General features: G+C 40.2%; 2 protein-coding genes across 3 annotated transcripts in view; both read left to right on the top strand.

Annotated features, from left to right (window-relative positions):
- The first annotated feature begins 9,585 nt into the window (after positions 1–9,585).
- On the top strand, positions 9,586–11,751 carry LOC109030428 (uncharacterized). The gene is made up of 4 exons (XM_072304565.1): positions 9,586–10,216; positions 10,559–10,803; positions 11,159–11,251; positions 11,534–11,751. The coding sequence occupies exons 1-4, from the start codon at positions 10,110–10,112 to the stop codon at positions 11,650–11,652; spliced, it is 564 nt and encodes a 187-aa protein (XP_072160666.1). The 5' UTR covers positions 9,586–10,109; the 3' UTR covers positions 11,653–11,751.
- Positions 11,752–17,551: 5,800 nt separating this feature from the next.
- LOC109041957 (uncharacterized) overlaps positions 17,552–22,289 on the top strand; it is a 42,642-nt gene continuing 37,904 nt past the window's right edge. The window contains exons 1-2 of one of the 2 annotated variants that reach the window (XM_072304277.1): positions 17,552–17,748; positions 19,583–19,633. The gene's annotated coding sequence lies outside the window, so the exon portion shown is untranslated. Of the gene's footprint in view, positions 17,947–19,582; positions 19,634–22,289 lie in introns of both variants that reach the window. The other variant, XM_072304276.1, reaches the window with a different exon arrangement.

The following is a 22,289-nucleotide window of genomic DNA, read 5'->3' as shown; positions in this document are numbered from 1 at the left end:
TGGATTTTTGCTTAATTCAAGAACCAAGCCTCTTAATTTGAGCGGATTTCCTTTTGATTTAAGCAAAACTCTGATTGAATCAAGAGTATTTTTTCTTGTCTATGTTTTCAAGAGTCTGCCCTCTAGATCCATAATGTGTTTTTTTTCCAGTGTATAGTCCCACATGAGCCCTGAAAAGTATGGGGTTACGCGGGCAACAGGACTCTCGTGAATTTTGAGGCACGCCCTCAGCGGGGGGTTGGACCGCGTAGCGGTCAGGGGGCCTAGTACTGAAGATAAAAAAGTAATGTACCTACCTGATGCGGTAGAAGGTTGCGTTGTAGATGCATACGGGCGATAATTGGCGTAGACATTCGGGTCGTACCGAGGCCCGGCACTGAACCCAGTCGTTGATGCCTGAGGTCGGTACCCAGCCGTCGAAGCCTGAGGTTGGAACCCAGTCGATGATACCTGAGGTTGGAACCTAGTCGATGATACCTGAGGTCGGAGCCCAGCCGTCGAAGCCTGAGGTTGGTACCCAGTCGATGATACCTGAGGTTGGAACCCACCCAGATAATACAGAAATATTTAGCAAATATTTAAACAATATTGTTTGGATATTTATGCAAACACTGGACCAATATTGGTCAAATATTGAGCCAATGTTAAAGGTGTACACCAGATTTCCTTTTGGCATAAATACTGTGCCAATACTTTAAAATACTGCGAAATACTGTGCCAATACTGTGAAAATATTTTTATAACATTTTGGGTGAACATATTATTTTTAAAAATACTAAATAAAGATTCTTTAAATATTTTTTAAAAAAATAATTTCGATTAAAATATTATCAAAATATCGTCAGTATTGTGTAAATATTGCGACAATACTGACAATATTTGCCCAACATTGTAAAAATATTATGTCTTATCTGGGCAGTAGATGATACCTGAGGTTGGAACCCAGTCGCTGATGCTCGAGGTTGGAACCCAGTCGTTGATGCCTGCGCTGGAGGCCCGGAGTAGGAAGAGCCTGCAGAGCTATCGATTCTACTTCTCTTATTGGCTTCTTGAGCGAGCGATGCAGGTTCTTGAGAGGCTCTCAGTCGCTCGATGTGAGGGGCGCAGTCGACGAAGGTCTTGACGACCTCTCCGAATCCACCCTCGCGTTGTACAAGCGCCGAGCATTTGAACTTGACGAGGGTGGGTCGGTGCGGGTCCGGGACGGAGAAGGGACGGCACTCGGCCGAGCGCCACGTCACGCAGACGTTGATTCCGCGTTGGGTCGCCTTGTCGAAGGCCTCCCGACAGCCCCGATTGGCCGAGTCCTTGGTGCGCTGGTTGGCGCCGTCCCAGAAGTCCGCTTCGCACCGTCCGGCCTCCCGGAGGATGACGCTGTCCCAAGAATGTGGTTTCTGCTTCATCTGCGAATCGGTCGAAGGAGCGGTTGGACCCAATGGACCACTAGACAAGGCACGAATTTAAGTAATCTGATACGTGTTTCTTAACCAGAATTTCACATAAAACACGATTCACACAACGGAAATTACTGGAATCAACTCATAACGAAGATATTCATGTTTTTATTTCACATTGGTTACGAGGAATTTGAACTGCCCGCTCACAAGAAACTCAAAGCTCTCCGTGAGTCGAATCGCGCACTACAACGGTTTCAGCAAGCTTCTCAATCGAGCAATGTTCATTTTCCGCCATGCATTTTTCAAACTATAAACAATTTGCTATAGCTGAGCCAAAGCGTCAAGATTGAAGTTGCCAGATTTTTATATCGCAGAGACTGTCATGATAACGTTCAGCGCGCGATGTGAATCACGTAGAGCATTGAGTTTTCATGAGCGGTTTGTTTGAATTCACGCATCAAGAATCATTAAATATCTTCGTAAGACGTTAATTTCGGTAATTTTTGTTGTGCGCATCGTGTTTTACGTGAAATTTTAGTTACGAAACATGTGTCAGAATGCTGAAATTCGTACCTTGTCTAGTGGTCCATAAGACTTCATTTTGCAATTCGGAACTATAATCTTTGGTTCATCTGTGAAAACACTTATGTGCAAAGGGAGACTGATGGTACATGCGTTGATTTGAACTGTGTCATAAATCACAGTTCCAAATTGCAAAATTCAGTCCGATTAATCATTGCTTCAACGGACTCGTTTAGAAGTGACGTCTTGACGGCACTGCCTCCTACGATCCAGCCTTTTTCGGTTCCAGATACAGAGTACAATACTATAAAAAATATACAGAAATACAAAAGTATGCCACAAGTAATTTTGCGTGCGCATACGAAAAGAAAAATTTTGAATCGAATTCTGTACGTAGAAGGAAAATTGATTTTGCCTTTATATTTGGATTGTCATTATCTGCAAATAAGCCCCTCTTTTCCGCCATGCTAAGGAACAACGCCGTATGAACAATCAAGAGTTGCCAAATTTCCTTCGATAGAATGTTGTTTTCTGAGGAAAATCATGAATATATTTCATTTATATTTTCAGACATTTCAGATCTAATTACTCTTCGAAAAATGTGAAGAACAACATCCACGAACTCCCCTTAAAATTCGTATTTTATCAAAGAAAATTTGGCAGTGTCTGATGGCTCATACGGCGCTTTTCCTTGGCACGATAGTAATACGTTCACTGAAAAAAAAACTCCGGCCATGGGAGCCGCAATTACGGGCTATATAGACATACCGTCCGTTCCGGGCTCAAAGGCCGAAAATTCCGGCTGCTGGAGGCGTAGCTTCAATTGCTCCGGGTTTAGAGGCCGAAGCTACGGCTCCAGCAACCGGAATTTCCCGCCTTTGAGCCCGGAACGGACGGTATGTCTATATAGCCCGTAATTGTGACTCCCACGGCTGAAGTTTTTTTTTCAGTGTTGGACAGGCCAAAGTTTGCCTCGTGATTATTTTCAAGAAAATACTCACTGCTTCTCCAAGGTGGAAGAGAGAAAAAGGCACCCAAATATACGTCGTGCAGTGAATTAGAAGTAGCGTTCGGGACTTCATTCTTGCGTAAAATTCCACTAGCCGAAGATGCGAAGCTCAGCCGCATCAAGAAAACTTACTAAGGTTCTCCCGAGGTGAATTGTCACAGCACTGTGACAAAGAGAACCGAAGGCAATTTTCACTGTCAGAATGAGTTTCAAAATTCGTTCTTAACAACGAAAAAAATTCCCCCTCCTTCCAGCCATCCGTCGCTCTGTCGCGGGCTATGCCACTGTGCTAAGGAAGAACGCCGTATGGACATTCGAGCGTTGCCAAATTTCCTTCGATAAAACGTTTATTTTGGAGGAAAATTATGAATTTGTTTCCTTGAAACTTTCGCAAGTCCTTGATCAAATTACGAACAAATATATCTGAGAAATTGGTAGACAAATATTCAAAAATTTACTTGAACATTAGTGGTCTGCCACACTGAAAAAAATTATTGGCGTTTTTACCAAGGTCCGTTGGTACCTTTACCATCTCACTTGTTTTACCAATTATTGGTAATTTTACCAAGACAGACTGGTAAGCTTACCTAAAAACCGTAATTTTTACTGTTTTTTTCAGGCAAGAATACCACTTTTATTGGTAATCAATTCCCGGTAACTTTGCCATTTTATCTCGGTAATTCTACCATAGTCGATAAAAAATATTGGCGGTTTTACCAAGGTCCAGTAAAATTACCGAGAAAGTTCAATAATTTTACCGAGATTTCTCGGTAAAAATACCAATTCCATAAATGGTAATTTTACCAAGAAAAAACTGGGATCAAATAGAACCCTGAATTCTTGGTAATTTTACCCTTTTCTTAGTAAATACACCGAGATTTTTTTTTCAGTGCAGGGTAAATTTGGCAACTCCTGAGGGCTCGTACGGCGTTTTTCCTTAGTACGGCAGCATAGTAACCGACGCTTGTGATTTTCCAGACACAAAAAAAATTGGTTCTATCGCAAATTTTCCCAATTTTAGACGTGATAAAAGCATACTCGGAACAAAAATACTTGAGTCATTTGAAGTTATAAATACTCACTTACCGGTACATTGACGGATCCAGCAAGTCGGCATCATCGTTTTTCTCCATTCAAACCTATGGAAATGTATCGATTCTTGGAGGGACCAGGTGCTCCGACAAGAATCGATTATTTAGCGTAGATTTAAATGGAGAGAACTCGGTGTTGCCAAATTGCTGATTGAGCCACTGTGCCGGTAGCCTCTAACCTTGAACGCGGTTCTTATTCAAAATATTCCCTGGAAGATTGCCCCAAATCTCGAAAACGACACTGACCGAAACCTACTGTTCGCTATTTCCCCAAACAATTTTTTTTCCAAATATTTCTCGATTGTTGAAAAATATGAGGCCTATTGAAATTTCACTTAAAAATTCACAACTTGTCTAACGTGAAATTCCTTTTTCCATTTCAGTGCGGAGTTCAGATTGAGCCTTAATGGCAGGATCTTCAGGTGATTCATCGTCATTTCGATCAGAAGTCGGAATCACAATAAAAAATACACCTATTAAGGTGATTCGATGGACGCCACATTTTGTGTCAGAGCGGCATGCGATTTATCGCATCAATTGGTTCCATTTTTTCAGTTACTCGTCATTTTTCTCCAATTTTGAGATCGCAATTCTGTTGTCAGGAGACAAAAGCACTCATTTATACCAATTTTAACAAAGAAATTCAACGTAATAAAGGCGTGGTTTTTTCAGAGAGAAAGCATCGCATTCGATACTGATATCGAGACTGCACTCGAATGCGATATTTTCTCTCTAAAGAAAACACGCCTTTATCGCGTTGAATTTCTTTGTTAAAATTGGTAAGTGAGTGCTTTAGTCTCCTGACAACAGAATTGCGATCTCAAAATTGGAGAAAAATGACGAGTAGCTGAAAAAACGGAACCAATTGATGCGATATATCGCATGCCGTTCTGACACAAAATATGGCGTCCATCGAATCACCTTAGCTCATAGGAGCTGTCGTCACCGACATCACTATTCGTATCATAACCGAAGTCGTCCTCTAAATGGACCACTAGATAAGGTACGAATTTCAGCATTCTGATATATGTTTCTTAACCAAAATTTTACGTAAAACACGATACACACAACGAAAATTACCGAAATTAACTCCTTGCGAAGATATTTAATGATTCTTAATGCGTGAATTCAAACCACCCGCTCATGAAAACTCAATGCTCTACGTGATTCACATCGCGCGCTAAACGTTATCATGACAGTCTCTGTGATATAAAAATCTGGCAACCTCAATCTTGACGCTTTGGCTCAGTTATAGCAAATTGCTAATAGTTTAAACAACACATGATGGGAAATGAACATTGCTGGATTGAGAAGCTTGCTGAAACCGTTGTAGTGCGCGATTTGACTCACGTAGAGTTTTGAGTTTCTTGTGAGCGGGCAGTTCAAATTCCTCGTAACCAATGTGAAATAAAAACGTTAATATCTTCGTTAGGAGTTGGTTTCCGTAATTTTCGTTGTGTGAATCGTTTTCTACGTGAAATTCTGGTTAAGAAACATGTATCAGATCGCTTAAATTCGTACCTTGTCTAGTGGTCCATTATCAAGTAAATCACACTAGATTTGCACGAATGTTCATCGTTTAAATTTTTACCCCAAAAATATTCCTTTCAGCCGCAAACGATTCCGAGGGCAATATTTGTGTCAGCACTCCCGAAAGTTTCCCGCTCAAAATTTCGAGAATTTCAACTACGCGTGAGGCGACGCGACCCGGCGGCATAAAAAACTCCTTCAATTGATGGAATAGGCACACTGCGCTCCTAGGAGGTCGAATAGTGGTATCAGCGCCCAACAGTTCATTTCGTAACAGGACGTATATAACCGACGTATTTCGACGTATACCGAACGTATTTCGTGAACGTGTATTCTAATTTTTTCGGCCGTCAAAAATCACTCTGCCGAATTAATTCGAGCATTTTCCCGTGAGTTGTCCAGATCAAATCTCGAGTAAAATTAATCGTTAAGATTACAAAAGAAAAAAGGAAATACGTTTGTTTTCCAAAAACGAGTAACCTCGTTGAGGAACTTTGGCAACGAGTAAATGTAGTTCTACGCACACCAAAGGGCACTGCATTTCTGTTGTACTAAGGAAGAACAACGTGTGGGCCTTCAGACGTTGCCAAATTGCCTTTGATCAACCACGCATTTTCGGGAAGATTTGGAAAAAATTGTCTTCCGATTTTTCACAAAAAAATTGTTCTTTACTTGATCTTGAATGTCTGAAAATGCCCTGTCCATATCATACCTATGTTATTACCATGTACTCATTTAGATGTATTACTTAACAGTTATTGTCATCATGCACCATAAGGAGTTGACACATCGACGGTGTAAGTTGACAATCACATAACTCGTTTGCGGTGTCTGAAAATCTCCGCCTCTATGTTATTTTTTTAGAGGAGAACAAATTGGCATCATTCTTTGAAATTCACGCAGAATTTTATTCGCACAGAGAAGAAAAATCACGGCAGTTTTACAGAATTGCCGTTGAGTAGTTTTCTGTTTAAAACATAAAGTACGACAGAAAGTCTGCGACGTCGCAAACCGAGTTATGTGATTGCCGACTTACACCGTCGACATGTCCACGGCTCATTAGTCTTGCATTCAGTCGGCACACAGTTCCGTTTGCTGGATTTGAAAATCGGGATTTCACATTCTGTCAAACGAAATTATGTGCACACTTCCTGTGCCGTGGCCATGTGTCAAGAGCGTTGTGCACAGGGCTCATGAGTTAAAGACGACGAATGGCCACTGGAGTGGCGGCCACGTCACTGGCGCTTTATCATTCCCGTTTATTCTTATGACCCAAGCACTAACGAGCAAACCCCATCTTTTCCACCTGCACATAGTTCTGTTTGATAGAAATACGCCCAAATAGCGTTCTGCTCAACGCATGTCACTGTGCGCGCAGGACAAGCCGAAGCGCCTTCAATTTTTGCGTATGCAACGCAGACAACTCCGGAACACGAATAGTTGTATCCAGGCGCTACATGCTACATCCAACGTGCATTGTTATGCCTCCTGTTTCTATGAATCGGGTATTGTAGGTTAATGACCTGTTTTGCCATGAGTGTAAATATTGGTCAGTCGGTTATTGTTTCAATATTACAGGTCAATGACCTTACCATCCTTGGTTTGAAGGATCGATAAGTCATTATGTCAGTTGAATTCAAGGGTCACTGGGAAGGTTCCCGATTTATAATTTTATTTGACTCAAGTAGGTCAGTGAGTCAAAGCAAGTACGACCGCCTTAAAAGAATTAAAGTGAAGGTAAATGACCTAGTTTTAAAAATTGGTCACTGTGTTACGGGCTGAACTAGAGGATAACGACCTGCCTTATGACTGTAAACGATTGGCCAGTAGGTTATTGCACCAAAATTGACCCCAGAGTCATTTGAGGATCAATGACCTTTCAGTCTTTGGTTTGAAACGACTTATGACGGTAAGTGAGTCGCAATCGAAAAATATGGCAAACAATATTGCCGTGCTAAGGAAGATTGCCATATGAGTCTTCAAATGTTGCCAAGTTTTCTCAGGTAAAAACCGAATTTATTGGAAAAATTGCGAATGTCATTTTTCAAAATTTTCAGACAAGTTTGTACGCAATTTAATCTAAAATATCTGAAAATTTCTAAGAAAAATATGCATGAATCATGTTAAAAATACATTTTTTATCAAGGAAAATTCGACAACACTCGAATGTTCATACGGCGTTCTTCCATAGCACGGCAGAATAGACCTAACCATAACGGCAACCCACGAGAGGCCGTAAAAATCCATCATTTTCTCCCTTAGTCTATAAGAACCACCCGTGTCAACCAATCGGATCGAGACTACGTCCAAGCATGATATAAAACAGTAACCGCGTGACAAGTCTCTCAAAGAGCCATGCACAAAAAGGGCCAAAAACGGCCCATTTTTGGGCCCTCGAAATTGGGGTCGGAGTGAGGTTTTTTTCATCCTTAGGGTGACCCTTTACACATACTAAAATTTCAGATTGAGTATACGCACCGTTTCCGAGTTATGGGGGGGGTGTTTTAATGTCGAACTCCGGCTGTTACGAGGTACCAGATCTAGGTATTGAAGAGCGGTTTGCGGTGATTTGTTCAGCTATTCCTGTAGTATTTTTCCACATCTCTCACAAAGCCCCAAATGGTTTTTCGGGGAGGGAGGGGGGGGCTTTATTCATACTATCACGACCGTTAGCGCATCTTAATGACTTTACTTTGATCTCTTCTCTCCACGCCGCAGTCATGATGGTATTTTCTGTTGGGGATTTTTCTTCTTCTTTACATTTTACCAATTTTAATGTCCTCCCCCCTTTCCCCCTTTTTACCCCCTCCCCCGCAATCCAAACACTTCATCTCAAGTGCTTCTTCCTGTAAGGCAGATATGACGGGGTCATATGTGGGGGATTATTTTTCTTTAAGAAGACCCAACTTACTTCTCTCTTACAGGGGTAAGGGCCCCCCTTACCCCTGTATTATCCCCCCCCCCTCTGGCCCGCTCCACTTTACTTGAAGCATTTTGCCCCTCCGCAGCAGAAATGACGATGTTTTCTGTGAATAATTTTTTCTTATTCATATTTTTCACTTTTCTCTTTCCACTTCCATGTTTGATTTATTCTGTCCTAGGTACATTCTCTTCCGCTTTCTTCCAATTTTGAAGCACTAAAACTTACTTTTTCAACAGCAATTGACGTCTCACCAAAAATGTTTTCAGTAGATGAAAAATAAATAGTAAATAGATTAGATTTATTTACAGCATTCATAATACCTATCGCAAATGAATGGTGTGTGAGCCTCAGTAGAAGTATTTCAGTACCTAAACATAAGTAAAAAATTATTTGCCAGAAACATCGTCATTTCTGCTGCGGAGGGGCAAAATGCTTCAAGTAAAGTGGAGCGGGCCAGAGGGGGGGGGATAATACAGGGGTAAGGGAGGCCCTTACCCCTACTTAAGTTGGGTCAAAGTTTATCAATCGTAAAGAAAGAAAAATAATCCCCCACATATGACCCCGTCATATCTGCCTTACAGGAAGAAGCACTTGAGATGAAGTGTTTGGATTGCGGGGGAGGGGGTAAAAAGGGGGAAAGGGGGGAGGACATTAAAATTGGTAAAATGTAAAGAAGAAGAAAAATCCCCAACAGAAAATACCATCATGACTGCGGCGTGGAGAGAAGAGATCAAAGTAAGTCAGTAAGATGCGCTAACGGTCGTGATAGTATGAATAAAGCCCCCCCCCCCTCCCCGAAAAACCATTTGGGGCTTTGTGAGAGATGTGGAAAAATACTACAGGAATAGCTGAACAAATCACCGCAAACCGCGCTTCAATACCTAGATCTGGTACCTCGTAACAGCCGGAGTTCGACATTAAAACACCTGCAAAAATGGGTGAAAATCGGGGACTTTGCCCCCCCATAACTCGGAAACGGTGCGTATACTCAATCTGAAATTTTAGTATGTGTAAAGGGTCACCCTAAGGATGAAAAAAAACCTCACTCCGACCCCAATTTCGAGGGCCCAAAAATGGGCCACTTTGTGCATGGCTCTTTAAATTCATCCGCATCGAATCTAATGGAAACTTACAATAGCTAAGAACCTAGAAGCACCTTACAATCGCATTAAATTACTCGTGAAAACTCGATTAGTAAAATAAAGATGTGAAATTAAGTTTTAAATAAAATGAACTCAAAGCTCGGTAAACTCAATAAACTCGATTATTTACAACGTATCTTATTTTTTTTTTTTATTAATTATATTAAAGTCATCAAATTCCTTCCGTTTTTTAATGACCTTAAACTCTGTGTATTTATTCAAACGGCGTATTAATTACTTACTCCTCCTCCAGGGGCCCAACTACCCCTCTTGCAGGAGCCCGCTAGTCCTCTCCTGATTATGCTCCTAGCGCCCTCCCCTTCACGCCTGATCCGCGGCGCGTCATCGATGAGGGGCGACACCACCCCTCCGAAGTGGTAAATACTAGCGTTCTCTCTGCGCAGCTCATTCTGCTGTGATCAGTGCTCTTGTGATCAGTTCGTGTTTCTCTCGTTCCGTTACTCTCGTTCGCTCGTTCACCGTCATTTTTCAATCATGAATTTCTACAATCTTCTCTTCGCCATTGGTGCTTGCTGTTTCCCGACCGAACAAATCCAAATGTTCGATGAACTTCCTGTGGAGCTCGTGATTCAAATTTTAAGGTATGTTAAGTTCTTTCTTTTTATTTAATGATTTAATACATTTCTTAAACGTTCTTCATAGTTTTTCAAAGTGTCATCTGCAATATTATATTAAATTGAAACTCAGAACTATGCTAATCAAATCAGGGATTTTTTTAAATCGCGTTAGAAATTCCTTTTACAGAATAAGGTAATTAGATTTTTCTGCCCCAGTTATTACTTGCGAAGTAAAACATTAACATTTAAACTACTCATTTTATCACCATTACGTCATTTGTACTGATCTTAAAAATTATTCTTCACTGTTTCTGTTAATCTGTAATATTCATATTTTAATTTTTGGTTTTATTTTGTTTGTTTCAGCTTTTTGGATCCCAAATCTCTGTCACTCATGTCACGCATGAACAAGCGCCTGTTTCACATTTGCAAGAACAACAAAGGCCTAAGAATCACAATCAGAAGGTATTTACGCAGAGAACGGAAGGAACAACTGAAGAATATGTTGAACCCAGTCAAAATCAGGGTTGTCAGGCAAGAACCCGGAAGTACGGCTGATGCTTTCCAAAATCGAAATGCCAGAAGAGGAGTTGTTGTCACTCGAAATTTCGGTATGTACTCCCTTCATTTATTTTTATTGTTTTTCTTTTAACTTGCATTATTATAATTATTATAATAGCTGCCTCAACGACTCTCTAAAACCGTTTACGAATGCAGATGCTGAGATTTTGAATATTTTGATAAGCCGAGAGCCGGGCCACATTTAATTAGTTCCATTATGAGACTTTATTTTGATCCAATATAAACATTTCTTACTCATTACCGTTTGATTTTTGACGAAGTTTAACGCCTTTTCATTACCAATATCTCCCGTGCCGCATTTTTTCGATTTTTGATCTTCCCCCGTCTTATTGTGTGCTCTTTAATTTGCAATTCTAATATTCCTGTTTTACTCTTCTGTTTCAGAGCCCGCAGTTCTCAGGAGAGAAACCGAATACCCGGATGTAATGCTCCATCGCCAAAATAATAGGGGAGGACCTCGTGTCACTCATAGCTTCGGTAAGTTTAATTATTTGCTTTGCCCCGTCTAAACTTCATTCTTAATTCGTGTTGCTCTGCTAGATCGTTAGCGAATTAAATAAATAAAGTGCGAGGAATGTTCTTAGGATGCGTTTTGTCCGTCTAATTTTTCAATACAAATTTTCATTTATTTCTTACAATTGTTTTTACGAATTTTCAATTCTCAAGTGCGCGGTTTTTCAATTCAGCCTTTTCTTCCGCTGCGTTGATATTACAGATTTTTTTGCCTGACTAATGTTTGTGTTTTTTCTTCTGTTTCAGAGTCCACACAAGTTTTACCGTCGCTGAAACGCCCTATTGCTGCCGTCTCCAAGAAACGATCACGTGGTGGTCAGGAGAAGAACCCAAGACCGGGACTAGCCAAAAGGATGCGGATTTGATTTGTCTTCCGCGACTTAGTTTTTAAGTTTACTCATTTTGCAAATGTGTATTTATTCTGTAAATAGTTGTTGTTTGTACAGTATTGTTAAATTTTATTGTTGTTATTTGTACATATTTTTTTGTTTAATAAAATTGTATGCCATAAAACACATTTGACTAAAAATAAAAAAAAATCGGCATTTACTCAGGGTTTTTGGCACAGAGTGGACTGGTGGGCTACAAGCTGTCAACCACTATAAAAAAAGACGTGACGTGCCACTGACCTTACCTCCTGAGGAAGCGTTGTTTCTGTTCAATAAGTTTGTATGTCATAAAACACATATGAACTAATGAAGGTCATTGAGGCGCTTTTTTCTCAGGGTTTTTGGCATAGAGTGGACTGGTGGGCTACAAGCTGTCAACCACTATAGAAAAAGACGTAACGTGATACTAACCTAACTCTCTGAGAAAGCGCTGGTTTGGCATCATTCATTAGTTGGATTTCGCCTCGAAATTGAGAGCTAGAATTTCTGTCTCCTCTGTAAAAACATAAGTGTGCGATGGGGCGCTACTTGTAAATGCGTTGTTTTTCACCTGGGCCAGAAATCGTAGTTCTCAATTGCATGATGTGGTCCGATTGTCAATTACAAAGGGCTCGCGTCGCACTGTAGGCCTCGGGTTTTTTCTTCTTCTTTTTTCGAGGTTCTCGGCACAGGGTGGACTGATTAGGCTAGGGGCGATCAACCACTATAAAAAAAGATATAACGTGCCACTGAACTAACCTACCGAAAACACGGGTGTTTGTGTTGTTTTTCCCCGGGAGAAAAGACCGGGAAATCAAATGTGTTTTGGCAGTGACCAGCTGATCGTGTTTGTAAGTATTTCTCTAAGGTTGTCAAACGGGACTATGCCTATAAAGATATGAGCTCTGAGACCCACAAGAATATATGCATAGTAGGGCTCACGTCATGTTGCAAATCCTTCCGTTCGGCAGAAAATGTTCAATTAAGCTGGGCTGTCTCGACAGGAATTCTGCCTTGCTAAGGAAAAACGCCGTATGAACCTGCAGGCGTTGCCAAATTTCCTTTGATAAAACACTAATTTCTTAGTAAGCTTATGAATATTTTCCTTCCTATTTCTCAGGTATTTTTGCTCGCAATTTTACCTGAAATTTTTGAAAATTTCAAGGACAAATACCTATTTATAGTCCACCGCAAAAATAAACATTTTATCGAAGGAAATTTGGCAATTCTCGAATGTTCATACGGCGTTCTTCCTTAGCACGGCAGTGTTGAGCTGTGCTTTGGTTTAAGTACATTCACTACACTAAATTCGCGTGCAGTTACATGCTTGATCAACGATCAAACTTATTTTTATTACACATTCAAGTAAAAATAGAATCACTGAAACTGTTCTCAGCATTGGAAGCATGAATTCCCCCCCACCCACTCCCCGCCAACGCAGCGGTTTTCGACTAAACTATACCGAAAAAGGTCAAAAGTTACGCAATCCATACCATCACCTTAAAGAAACAATTTGCTCGCTGAGAACTTTTTGCAATTCTAATTTTATTCAGAACCTCGGACGATTCTTCTGCACATCCCACTCTCAAACTGCTCTTTTTTTTTTTTAATTTTGCGGATTTTCAAAAGATAAAGCCAAATAGTCTCGGAAATGCTCCAACTTGAATCGATAAAAGTATAGCTATTTCAGGTTAGGGTGTAAAAAAGGGACATTTTCTTAAATGAATAAGGTATCAAATACAAGAAGAAGGACTTCCCTTTTTTTTCGAATTCAAACTAGGTCTCTTAGGTAAGTGTGAGGGACAAAAAAATGCATTGATATTGTTGTTCTAATTTTGACCGCGTTTAACAGAAAGGAAGCAAGCCACATCAGCTATTGCCAAATTTTAGTGGGCAATTTAATTTTTTACGAGACAACGTTTGTGTGGATTCTTTTGAAATTTTTAAGTAATTTGCTTCGTGTGCATTGAAAAATATTCATTGAAATTTGCACGAAAACCCGCACAACCGTTTCAATGTATAAAATTGAATTGCCCATTTCGTAATAGCTGACGTGGCTGGGTTCCTTTCTGTTTTACGCAGTCCATTAGAGATGAGAATTTTATAAGATTCTTAAATTTTTGGTCTCTCCTTTTGAGATTAATGACCTGTTTCCTATGGTTCGTTGGACACTGGATGTTAAAATATCTATCATAGACGGACAAGTTCACCTTTAATGGCCTTTAATAGTATACACACTACGACGAGCTCACTCTCTCTTAAAAGTAGGGACTCACCTCGTGACACAGTGACTCACTTCCAAATAGAACCGAATAAGATCATTCGCTATCAGTTTCGTCCCGATGAATGTGGCTCATGCTAGATACTGCTAAAAAAGCAGCACGTTTCCAATTTAAAATATCCAATTTTATCACCCAACTTGGCAACCCTGAAGTGGTTGCACCGCCAACCAAACGCCTCCCTGGCCGAGTTACAAATGTATACATTGGTAGGTCATTGACCTTTCAAAACGATTGGTGTTGATGCTGACACAGTGGCACACTGACCAAGTTCCACACTGGTGGGTCATTGACCCTTGAAAACGATCGCTGTTGATGTTGAAAAAATGACACACTGACCAAGTTCCACACACTCATGAATAGAGAGGTCATTCACTCCTACAGTTTCTCACTGCGTGCAAACGGAGGGGGGAGAAGAAATATGTGGGAGGGGGGGAGAATGGAGAATGAAGGATTGGAGAGAAAAGAAAAAGGGGGGAGAGTAGAAGAAACGGGGGTGGAAGAGAATATAACCGAGCGAAAACAGATGACACTTTGGCGGATTTACGCAAACTGCCCATAAAAAAAGAAGAAAAAAACTTCACACCCCCCTCCCCCCATTTCAAACTTGATGAGTTGCTTGTCTGTAAACATGGCTACTGACATCATTGCAGCTATATGATAGAGTAGGTGAGCAAAAGTCCGAATGAATTGTAAGTCGTCCCAGACAAGAAGCGAGGGCTGAAGGATAGCAGACAGGACGGAGAGTCGCATTAGGTTACTAGTTACTTCCTAAAAGTTCGATCCATTAGATTTTATAAAGAGAAGTTGATGAAGAGCTTCAGTTGAACGGTGGCGTATATGTATAAAGATAGTGAAAGAGGAAGGAGACGCGGATCACGCGGACGACAAAGGTGAGGAAGGGAAGAGAGTGGGCAGTAGCGGCACCGATAAGAGCTTCAGTCAAACGGGAGCTAGGGCTGTCCCGAACCGATATTTCGCTCGTTGGTTCGTACGAAACGATCGAGCGATCATTTCGTAATCGTTCACTTCGAAAAAATCGTTTCGAAAGCCTGTTTCGATCGAAATCCGTTCTGATTTTTTTTTTTTTTTTTTTTTTTTTTTTTTTTTTTTTTTTTTTTTTTTATCTACTTTCGAGATACCGCAATTTGAAATTTTCATACTGACACCAAGTTTTCTACTGATTTCCATCAGCTCTTTTATTTATTTGTCCTAGAAATCTCTGTTGATCGGTTCTCGTTTTCATTCTTCGTTCGATTTTATTTCGATCGAATACACACCTTTCCGTTACACGCAGACATCGTTTTTTTAACTGACAATTCGCCTTCTGCTGCGTCTGCAGCAATTGTTGTTACGAATATGTTGTGCGTGCTGATTTTCGCCCATTACATACTCAACTCTCTGAAGGGGCTTCATGTGCGCAAGTAGCGCAATCTGTCGGAGAGCGAACGAGGGATTAATCGATTTGGTCAATCTCACTTCTGTGGTTCTCCAACAGAGTGCTCTACATGAAACGCCTTCGAAGAGTCTAGTATGTAATGAGCTGAGATCAGCACGCACAACATATTCGTAACAACAATTGCTGCGGACGCAGCTGAAGGGGAATTGAAATGACCACGACAAAAACCATGCATCTTGTGACACGTATTATTAACGGAGCAAAACGTCCAAGGGTGCCGCACCTGGCATCCAATAAGCCAATCCTCCAGGAGTGCCCCCCCCCCCCCCCTGACATCAAAGGAACCCAACCCTCGGGGCTGCCCCCCTGATATGCAAGGATCGCAATCCCTCGGGGGCTGCTCCCCCTGGGATCCAAGAAGCCCAACCCCCAGGGGTGTCCCACTTGGCATTCAGGGACCCCCCCCCCCCCGGCTGCCCTCCTGACGTCCAAGGAACCCAACCCTCGGAACTACCCCCCCCCCCCCCCCCCCCGGTATCTAAGAAGCCCAACCCTTAGGGGCTGCCCCTCTTAAAAGCTTCCCCTCTATGTTATTTTTTGAAATGAGAAGAAATTGACATCATTCCTTGAAGGTTTGGCAGAATTCTCTTCGCTTGGAGAAGAAAAATCACGGCAGTTTTAAAGATTTGCCGTTGAGCAGTTTTCCGTTAAAAAAATTAAGTATGATAGAAAATATGCGACTTCGCAAACCTAATGCTGTGATCGCCGACTTACACCGTCGATAGGTTCTTTCAAAGAAATATTATGAAAATTCAAGGCAGGAATCGTTATTCTAATTTTCAGCCGAAACTCCGTCTTATGCGGTATTGCGGTTGCAAATAAGTTTTCCGTGTCTCCTGAAAAGTTAGCGATGTGGCGGTTGTGGTTGTGGTTCTTTCGTTGGATGGTGACGATCCCCATTGAAGCCTAAATCGATCAACCAATCAGAGAGCGGCACCATGGACGAAGATATTACATTAGATAATACGTTAGTATATATTCATCCCGGTGCCGGACACGGGAGCTGTCAGCAATAGATTTCGGGTGCACTGCAGATTGCGAAACGACGGGTGGCGCGACTGCGGATTGCACAGGAGTTAAGGCGCTCGTATGATGTAAACAAACTTTGGCCGCGGGATTGAAGAATTGAATCTCCAAATTGAATCGGACATCTGAGGAACTAACGAACAGCTTGTGGGCTGTAAAAATTGACGACCTGTAATACAGATGGACAAGATTCTAAAAACTCTCTGACTTTTAAAAAGAGGTGGCGGGGGATTCAAAACAAGTTGATGCTGTACATGCTAAAGTAGGTTTTATATATATGAAGCGGAAAATGTATTAAAAATTAGAAATTTAGAAAATATTGACCCATCAAAAACTAATTATTAATAAATGTATATACATGAATTATGGTTTGTGTTGTAACGTCACCATCAACTGGTACCCTGGGATGTGACCTCAAAATGCCATTATCAAGACGTCATCCAAGGATGACTCCATGACGTCATCAACGAGACTCGTTTCCATCGACGTCATCGACAGGTCCTCCATGACGTCATCAACGGACGAGTCTATGGCGTCCTTGATGGGTGTCCCGATGACGTGATCGGGGGGGGGGGGGGGGGGGGATTGCTGGTAGATATAGAATTGTCATTTTATCAACTTAGGGGGATTAAAATACAAGAGGAGAAAGGTACGGCCTTGTCTCCACGGGACGTTTTCATAGGATTTGTCCCAAGTTCGAATCGCAGGAATGAAACTTCTGGGATTTTTCCCAGTTACCGTCTCCACGGGACGGGGCTCATACAGTCCTGCGACTAGTTTGCGCGAGAAGATAAATTAGATAAAGTCGAGTATTTAACCGGGATTAAAATACTAATTGCACTCAATTGACAAATTTTAGGGGGGCCAAAAAGTAGCTCCCTTTGACTAGCCTTTGACCTAGGAATATCCCCCAAGTTTCAAATCTTTACCTCAATTAGGTAAAAAGTTAGAGGGGGTGGAAGGGACTTTTGGATCACCCTGTATAGGTATTGTTCATATATTCTCGCGGAGCGCCCTAACTCCTGTGCAATCCGCAGTTGCGCCACCACCGTCGTTTTTGGTCGTTTTGCAATCTGCACCCGAAATCTATTGCTGACAGCTCCCGTGTCCGGCACCGATATTCATCCATGGCGGCACCAAACATAAACAAACGTCTTAACCTTAAAATTGATCATTGTCATTATTCATTATCAATACCTCTCTTCAAAATCCTCTTTCGGATGTGTTCCGCTTTAGGTAACGCCGTTGTTTGTTTCTGACTTAAATTTTGCGAAAGTATCTCGCACTCTCAATCAAGTAATGTATCCTCTCCGTAACCTGAGTGACTTTGTAAGTGCAAAATTTAAAGCTTTCATTACTTGAGCACTAATTGATTGTGTGTGTTTGTGATGTGCGTTTGCCGTTAATACCCACTTAAGCGACTAATATATCAGTCATTACAAGTTTGCTGCATAATGTTTGCTAGCTTTTGGTGAACCTCCAGATCCCTGTTATAATTGTACTCAATTAGACCAATCCGCCTCCACAGTAAGTATCATCGATAATCATCTTTTTGTTAAAGTTCTTGCTCAAGGACTTACTGTGAAAGTATATGAAGCTAGAATCTATTAGAATTTTGTTTGGGATACTTTTCCTTGGGTAAACAAATGTGTTATACTCTTGGACCTTACAGGGAAATATATCCCTACTTGACGACCAGTTCAAACTGCTCGCTGACCAGTACAGTAAACAAATCTGTATGATGCACAAGCAAGTCTGTACCTATGTCCATGCAAGCTTTTTGATACAAGCAGAACATTTCTCTTTTAATCCAAGATTGAGAGATGTGCAGCGTAAACCTGACTGTGATCACTGTCGCAAATTGCGCTGTATAAATATGATCCTGACTCTGAAGAATGTTGCACCCTTAGATTTTCAAAAGAAGTAAGAGCAATAATGGCATTCTAATGTGAATTTTAATGAACTTTCCATTTCCGGAGAGTGCTTTTCCTTAAATGTAGAATATCAGACTCGTTTCAAACTGGAGTTAGTATCAATGCTGATTTTTCAGATTGGGGCTCTAAGTACCAGAATTTATTAAACATTTAGAGTGATCAAAAGTTGTTGTGCATTGTCTTGCGTCAATTTTTGTTGCACTTGTATGGCTTTAGCTGCACCAAGAGTTGCCTGTTAGCAGTGTTCATACAAACATAGTTAGAATGTATACGTTCAATAAGTTTACGCACTTTTAGACTGCGGCAGAAGATCCTTCATCTTGCTTCTTGCATTTACTTTGTATGCAAAAGTGACTCCAGACAATCTTCTGTGGCAGTCTAGCAGTGCGTAAATTTATTTGGCAGGGACTCTAATTGGAGCATTACTTACCAAGTTACCTGAAACAGCTCATTGTTGTACAGTCAGTTTTCAGGACTTAACTCTTATTTGTGATTTTAATTCAAATGAGGACATCGGACAATTAAATTGGTTCTCAATCCAATTCCAGGTTCTGAGGCGATATGGCAAATTTGGACTGATTCGAGGGCTATGGCATTCTCGTGTTATTCATAATACTGATTTGCAATGGCTATGATATTCTTGCAATAGGTATTCAACATATTGAAGGTGAAACTACCAGACCTCGTATCTCGTTTGCGGTGTTTAAAAATCTCTGCTCCCATTTATTTTTTTGAAGAGAACAAATCAATATCATTTCTTGAAATTTTCATAATTTACTTTGCACCAAGAAGAAGCACACGAAAATTTTGAAGACTTGACGTTTAGTAGTTTTCCATTTGGTAAATAAAGTATGACAGGAAGTCTCCAATATTGCAAACTGAGATACATCGACTGGTAGTTTCAGCATCGATATCAATTTTGCAATGTTTCAAACCAAAACAATAGAACATGACCGTTTTTTCATTCTTCACTTTCATTCTTTGAAAGCTAAGTTTATGATTTTGGAAGTAATTATAAAATTCATGTGGTGATGCTGACGCAAGTAGAGACAGTTTTAATCCTTTTGCGTGAAAAATTCTTCAGAAGTCATTCGTTAGGCAATCCAAGTGCACTGTCTCACGTTTCTGGACTGTATTTTATCATGTGATGTTTTCTGTAGTAGGTGGGTACCATCTTTCTAAATACATAATCGATGTTACATTTTCTCCCTCTTTATTTTCTGTTTCAGTACCTAGTATACTATCTCAAGAAAACGTTCGTCTTTTGAATCCCTGCATCGGTGAGGCTCTTTTTGTTATAATTTCATCATAAATTTTTCCAATCTAAATGATGGAAAGTTTTCAATAGGAGCTGTGAAAATCATCATTCCTCAAATGATGACATGTAATTTCATTTCAGAATTTCAAAATTTCCATCATAAATGGACCTCCACACAGGGCAAGAATTGAACACCTAAAAGGCATGAGTTTTCATCAATTCTTAAAACAAAACGCGTTGAACATTCTGAAAACTTCCAACAGCAAGTCACTAGTGAAGAAGAAATATTCATATTTTATATGGTAACCAGTAAATTTAAGTTACCCGCTTATCAAAAAACCTTAGGTACCTAGTCAACAATGGCTAAAATTTTTTACCTAATCAATGCTATATATCGCATGCTAGTTTGACCGCATCACATGAGCTTGACGAATCACCCTAATTGGCGTGTGATTAATTCAATGCGGCGAAATGTCAAGTAACCTTAACTCGACTCTTTCTGCAGAAAAATATTTTTGTACTGATATAGAGATAAGTAGCATTGAGTTGTTGCTGTGATTTTCTCAGTAATATTGCAATATTTTTACTTTATTTTATCAACATATAGATGACTGAAGCGCGAAACCACGTATTTCGATTGCCGTGTTTCAAAATCTCTACTCCTATTTTATTTTTTTGAAGCGAATCAAGTCAACTATGTAGCTTGAAATTTTTACAGAAATTCTGCCATTAGAGAAGGAAAATCCAGTAAGTTTTCAAAACATTAAGTTAACTCGGTATATAATGAAAAAATAACGTATGGCAGGAAGTCTGCAACATCACAACTGGAGATATGTGGTTTCGCAAAGTTCAATGAAGAGATGAGTTCCACCCTGATGGCCGATTATTGAAAGTTTAAAGCAGCCCGATAAGACATCGAATTGCGATATATTGTATGGTTAAGATAGGGCTTTGTCTTGTCGTGTCGGGCTGAGATAGCTTCAATGATCGGCTGGTGGCATCGTTTTGAATACATTTAGATTACATGGTGAAATCATCAATACTGTATCGAAACGTTGCTTATCTAGTCGCTGAGTGAGCTATAATATGTTGAAATTAATTGCAAAGAAATTCAATTTCTTTCATCACAAATGTCTATCCCTCTCCTTATTGTTTGCTTGGGTAGAATCGATTTCTTTCGTTTATCGAATGATCTAAATTTATTTTCATTGCAATAAATTCAAACTTGATTTCACTCGTTTCGTTGCGAAATTCTATTTCAGCATTCATCGTTAAGATAGGCAATTATTGCAGTGCAACGCAACATTTGAACTCATCTAATTATCGCACTAAATCAATTGTAAAAGCCCTTCAATTAGCAGGCATGCAACATGTACAACTCTACGATGCAGTCGCAACAACTTAACCACGTAATCGAAATTTATTGCTACATGTGCTACTTGGACTTCAATACCGAAAGTCATCGCAAAATGAGCTGTTTCATTTCAAACTCTCCTCTGCGCAATTTGACGGATGCATGAATTGAAGAGTTTGCCTTTAGAGGAGCGAATTTTATAATTGGTGTTCCAGGGTGTCTAGCATCAGGAAAAACCAGAAAATGTCAGGAATTTTGGCCGATCAGGAAAAAATCAGAAAAATCGGACGTGTTATCAGGAATTTTTCTCACGCAAAGTTTTTTTTTCTCTTCAGCGAAGAAGTCTTACTGCTTTTTGCCTATCGTGCCAGGAGTCGTCGCGCCGTCTTTGTTTCTGATAATTTCTCGTGTCGTATAGTGAAGGCCTCATCGCAGTGTCGCCGTCTTTGCGAAATCAAAATTTTCCATCCATCTGCAGCGCCTGTATTTTATTTGGAATAGTTTATATCGGTCTTTTTTTTTAATGTGGCCCGTACTCCGACAAATCACTATTTTTTTCAAAGTTTTGAAGTTATTCTTATTTTGTTTGCATTTTGTGCAAAGTAGGTACATGCAAGGACATTACACAATGGAATCTATCGATAGTTGGCAGACTAGTTTTTAATCATAAGAACTTTATCAGAAAATTTAGTTTCTGCATGCATTTATGCAATAAATATAGTTTTTTACGAAAGAAATCAGGGAAATATCAGGAATTTTCAAAATGAAAAAACCAGGAATTTTTTTATAAAATATCAGGGAAATATCGGGATTTTTCAAAATTAAAAGATACTAGACACCCTGTCTTCGTTTTGAAAATCAATCATGTAACATCAGTGCTCCTTTGAAAATACACCGTCACGTATTAAGGTGATTCCGTGGACACCATGTTTTGTGTCAGAGCGACGTGGGATATATCGCATCGGTTCGGTCCATAATTTCAGCTACTTTGCCATACTTCTGAATTTTTAGATCGTTTTTCTGTTGTCATGAGTCTAATGAAGAATTCATGTACCAAATTTGACAAAGAAATTCAACGTAATAAAGGCGTGGTTTTTTTTAGAAAAAAAAGACCGCATTCGATACCGACATCGAAACTGCACTCGAATGCGATATTTTTCCTCCAAAGAAACCACGCCTTTATTACGTTGAATTTCCGTTTCAAAATTGGTACGTCAATTTTTTAATCTCCTGTCAACAGAATTGCGATCTCCAAATTCGAGAAAAATGACGAGTAGCTGAAAAAATGGAACCATAATCGATGCGACATACCGCATGTCGTTGT

The sequence above is a fragment of the Bemisia tabaci genome, chromosome 9, assembly GCF_918797505.1.
Source record: "Bemisia tabaci chromosome 9, PGI_BMITA_v3".
Taxonomy (NCBI): Eukaryota; Metazoa; Arthropoda; class Insecta; order Hemiptera; family Aleyrodidae; genus Bemisia; species Bemisia tabaci.
The sequence above is the reverse complement of the archived record's forward strand: the minus strand, read 5'-3'. Positions and strand labels throughout refer to the sequence as shown.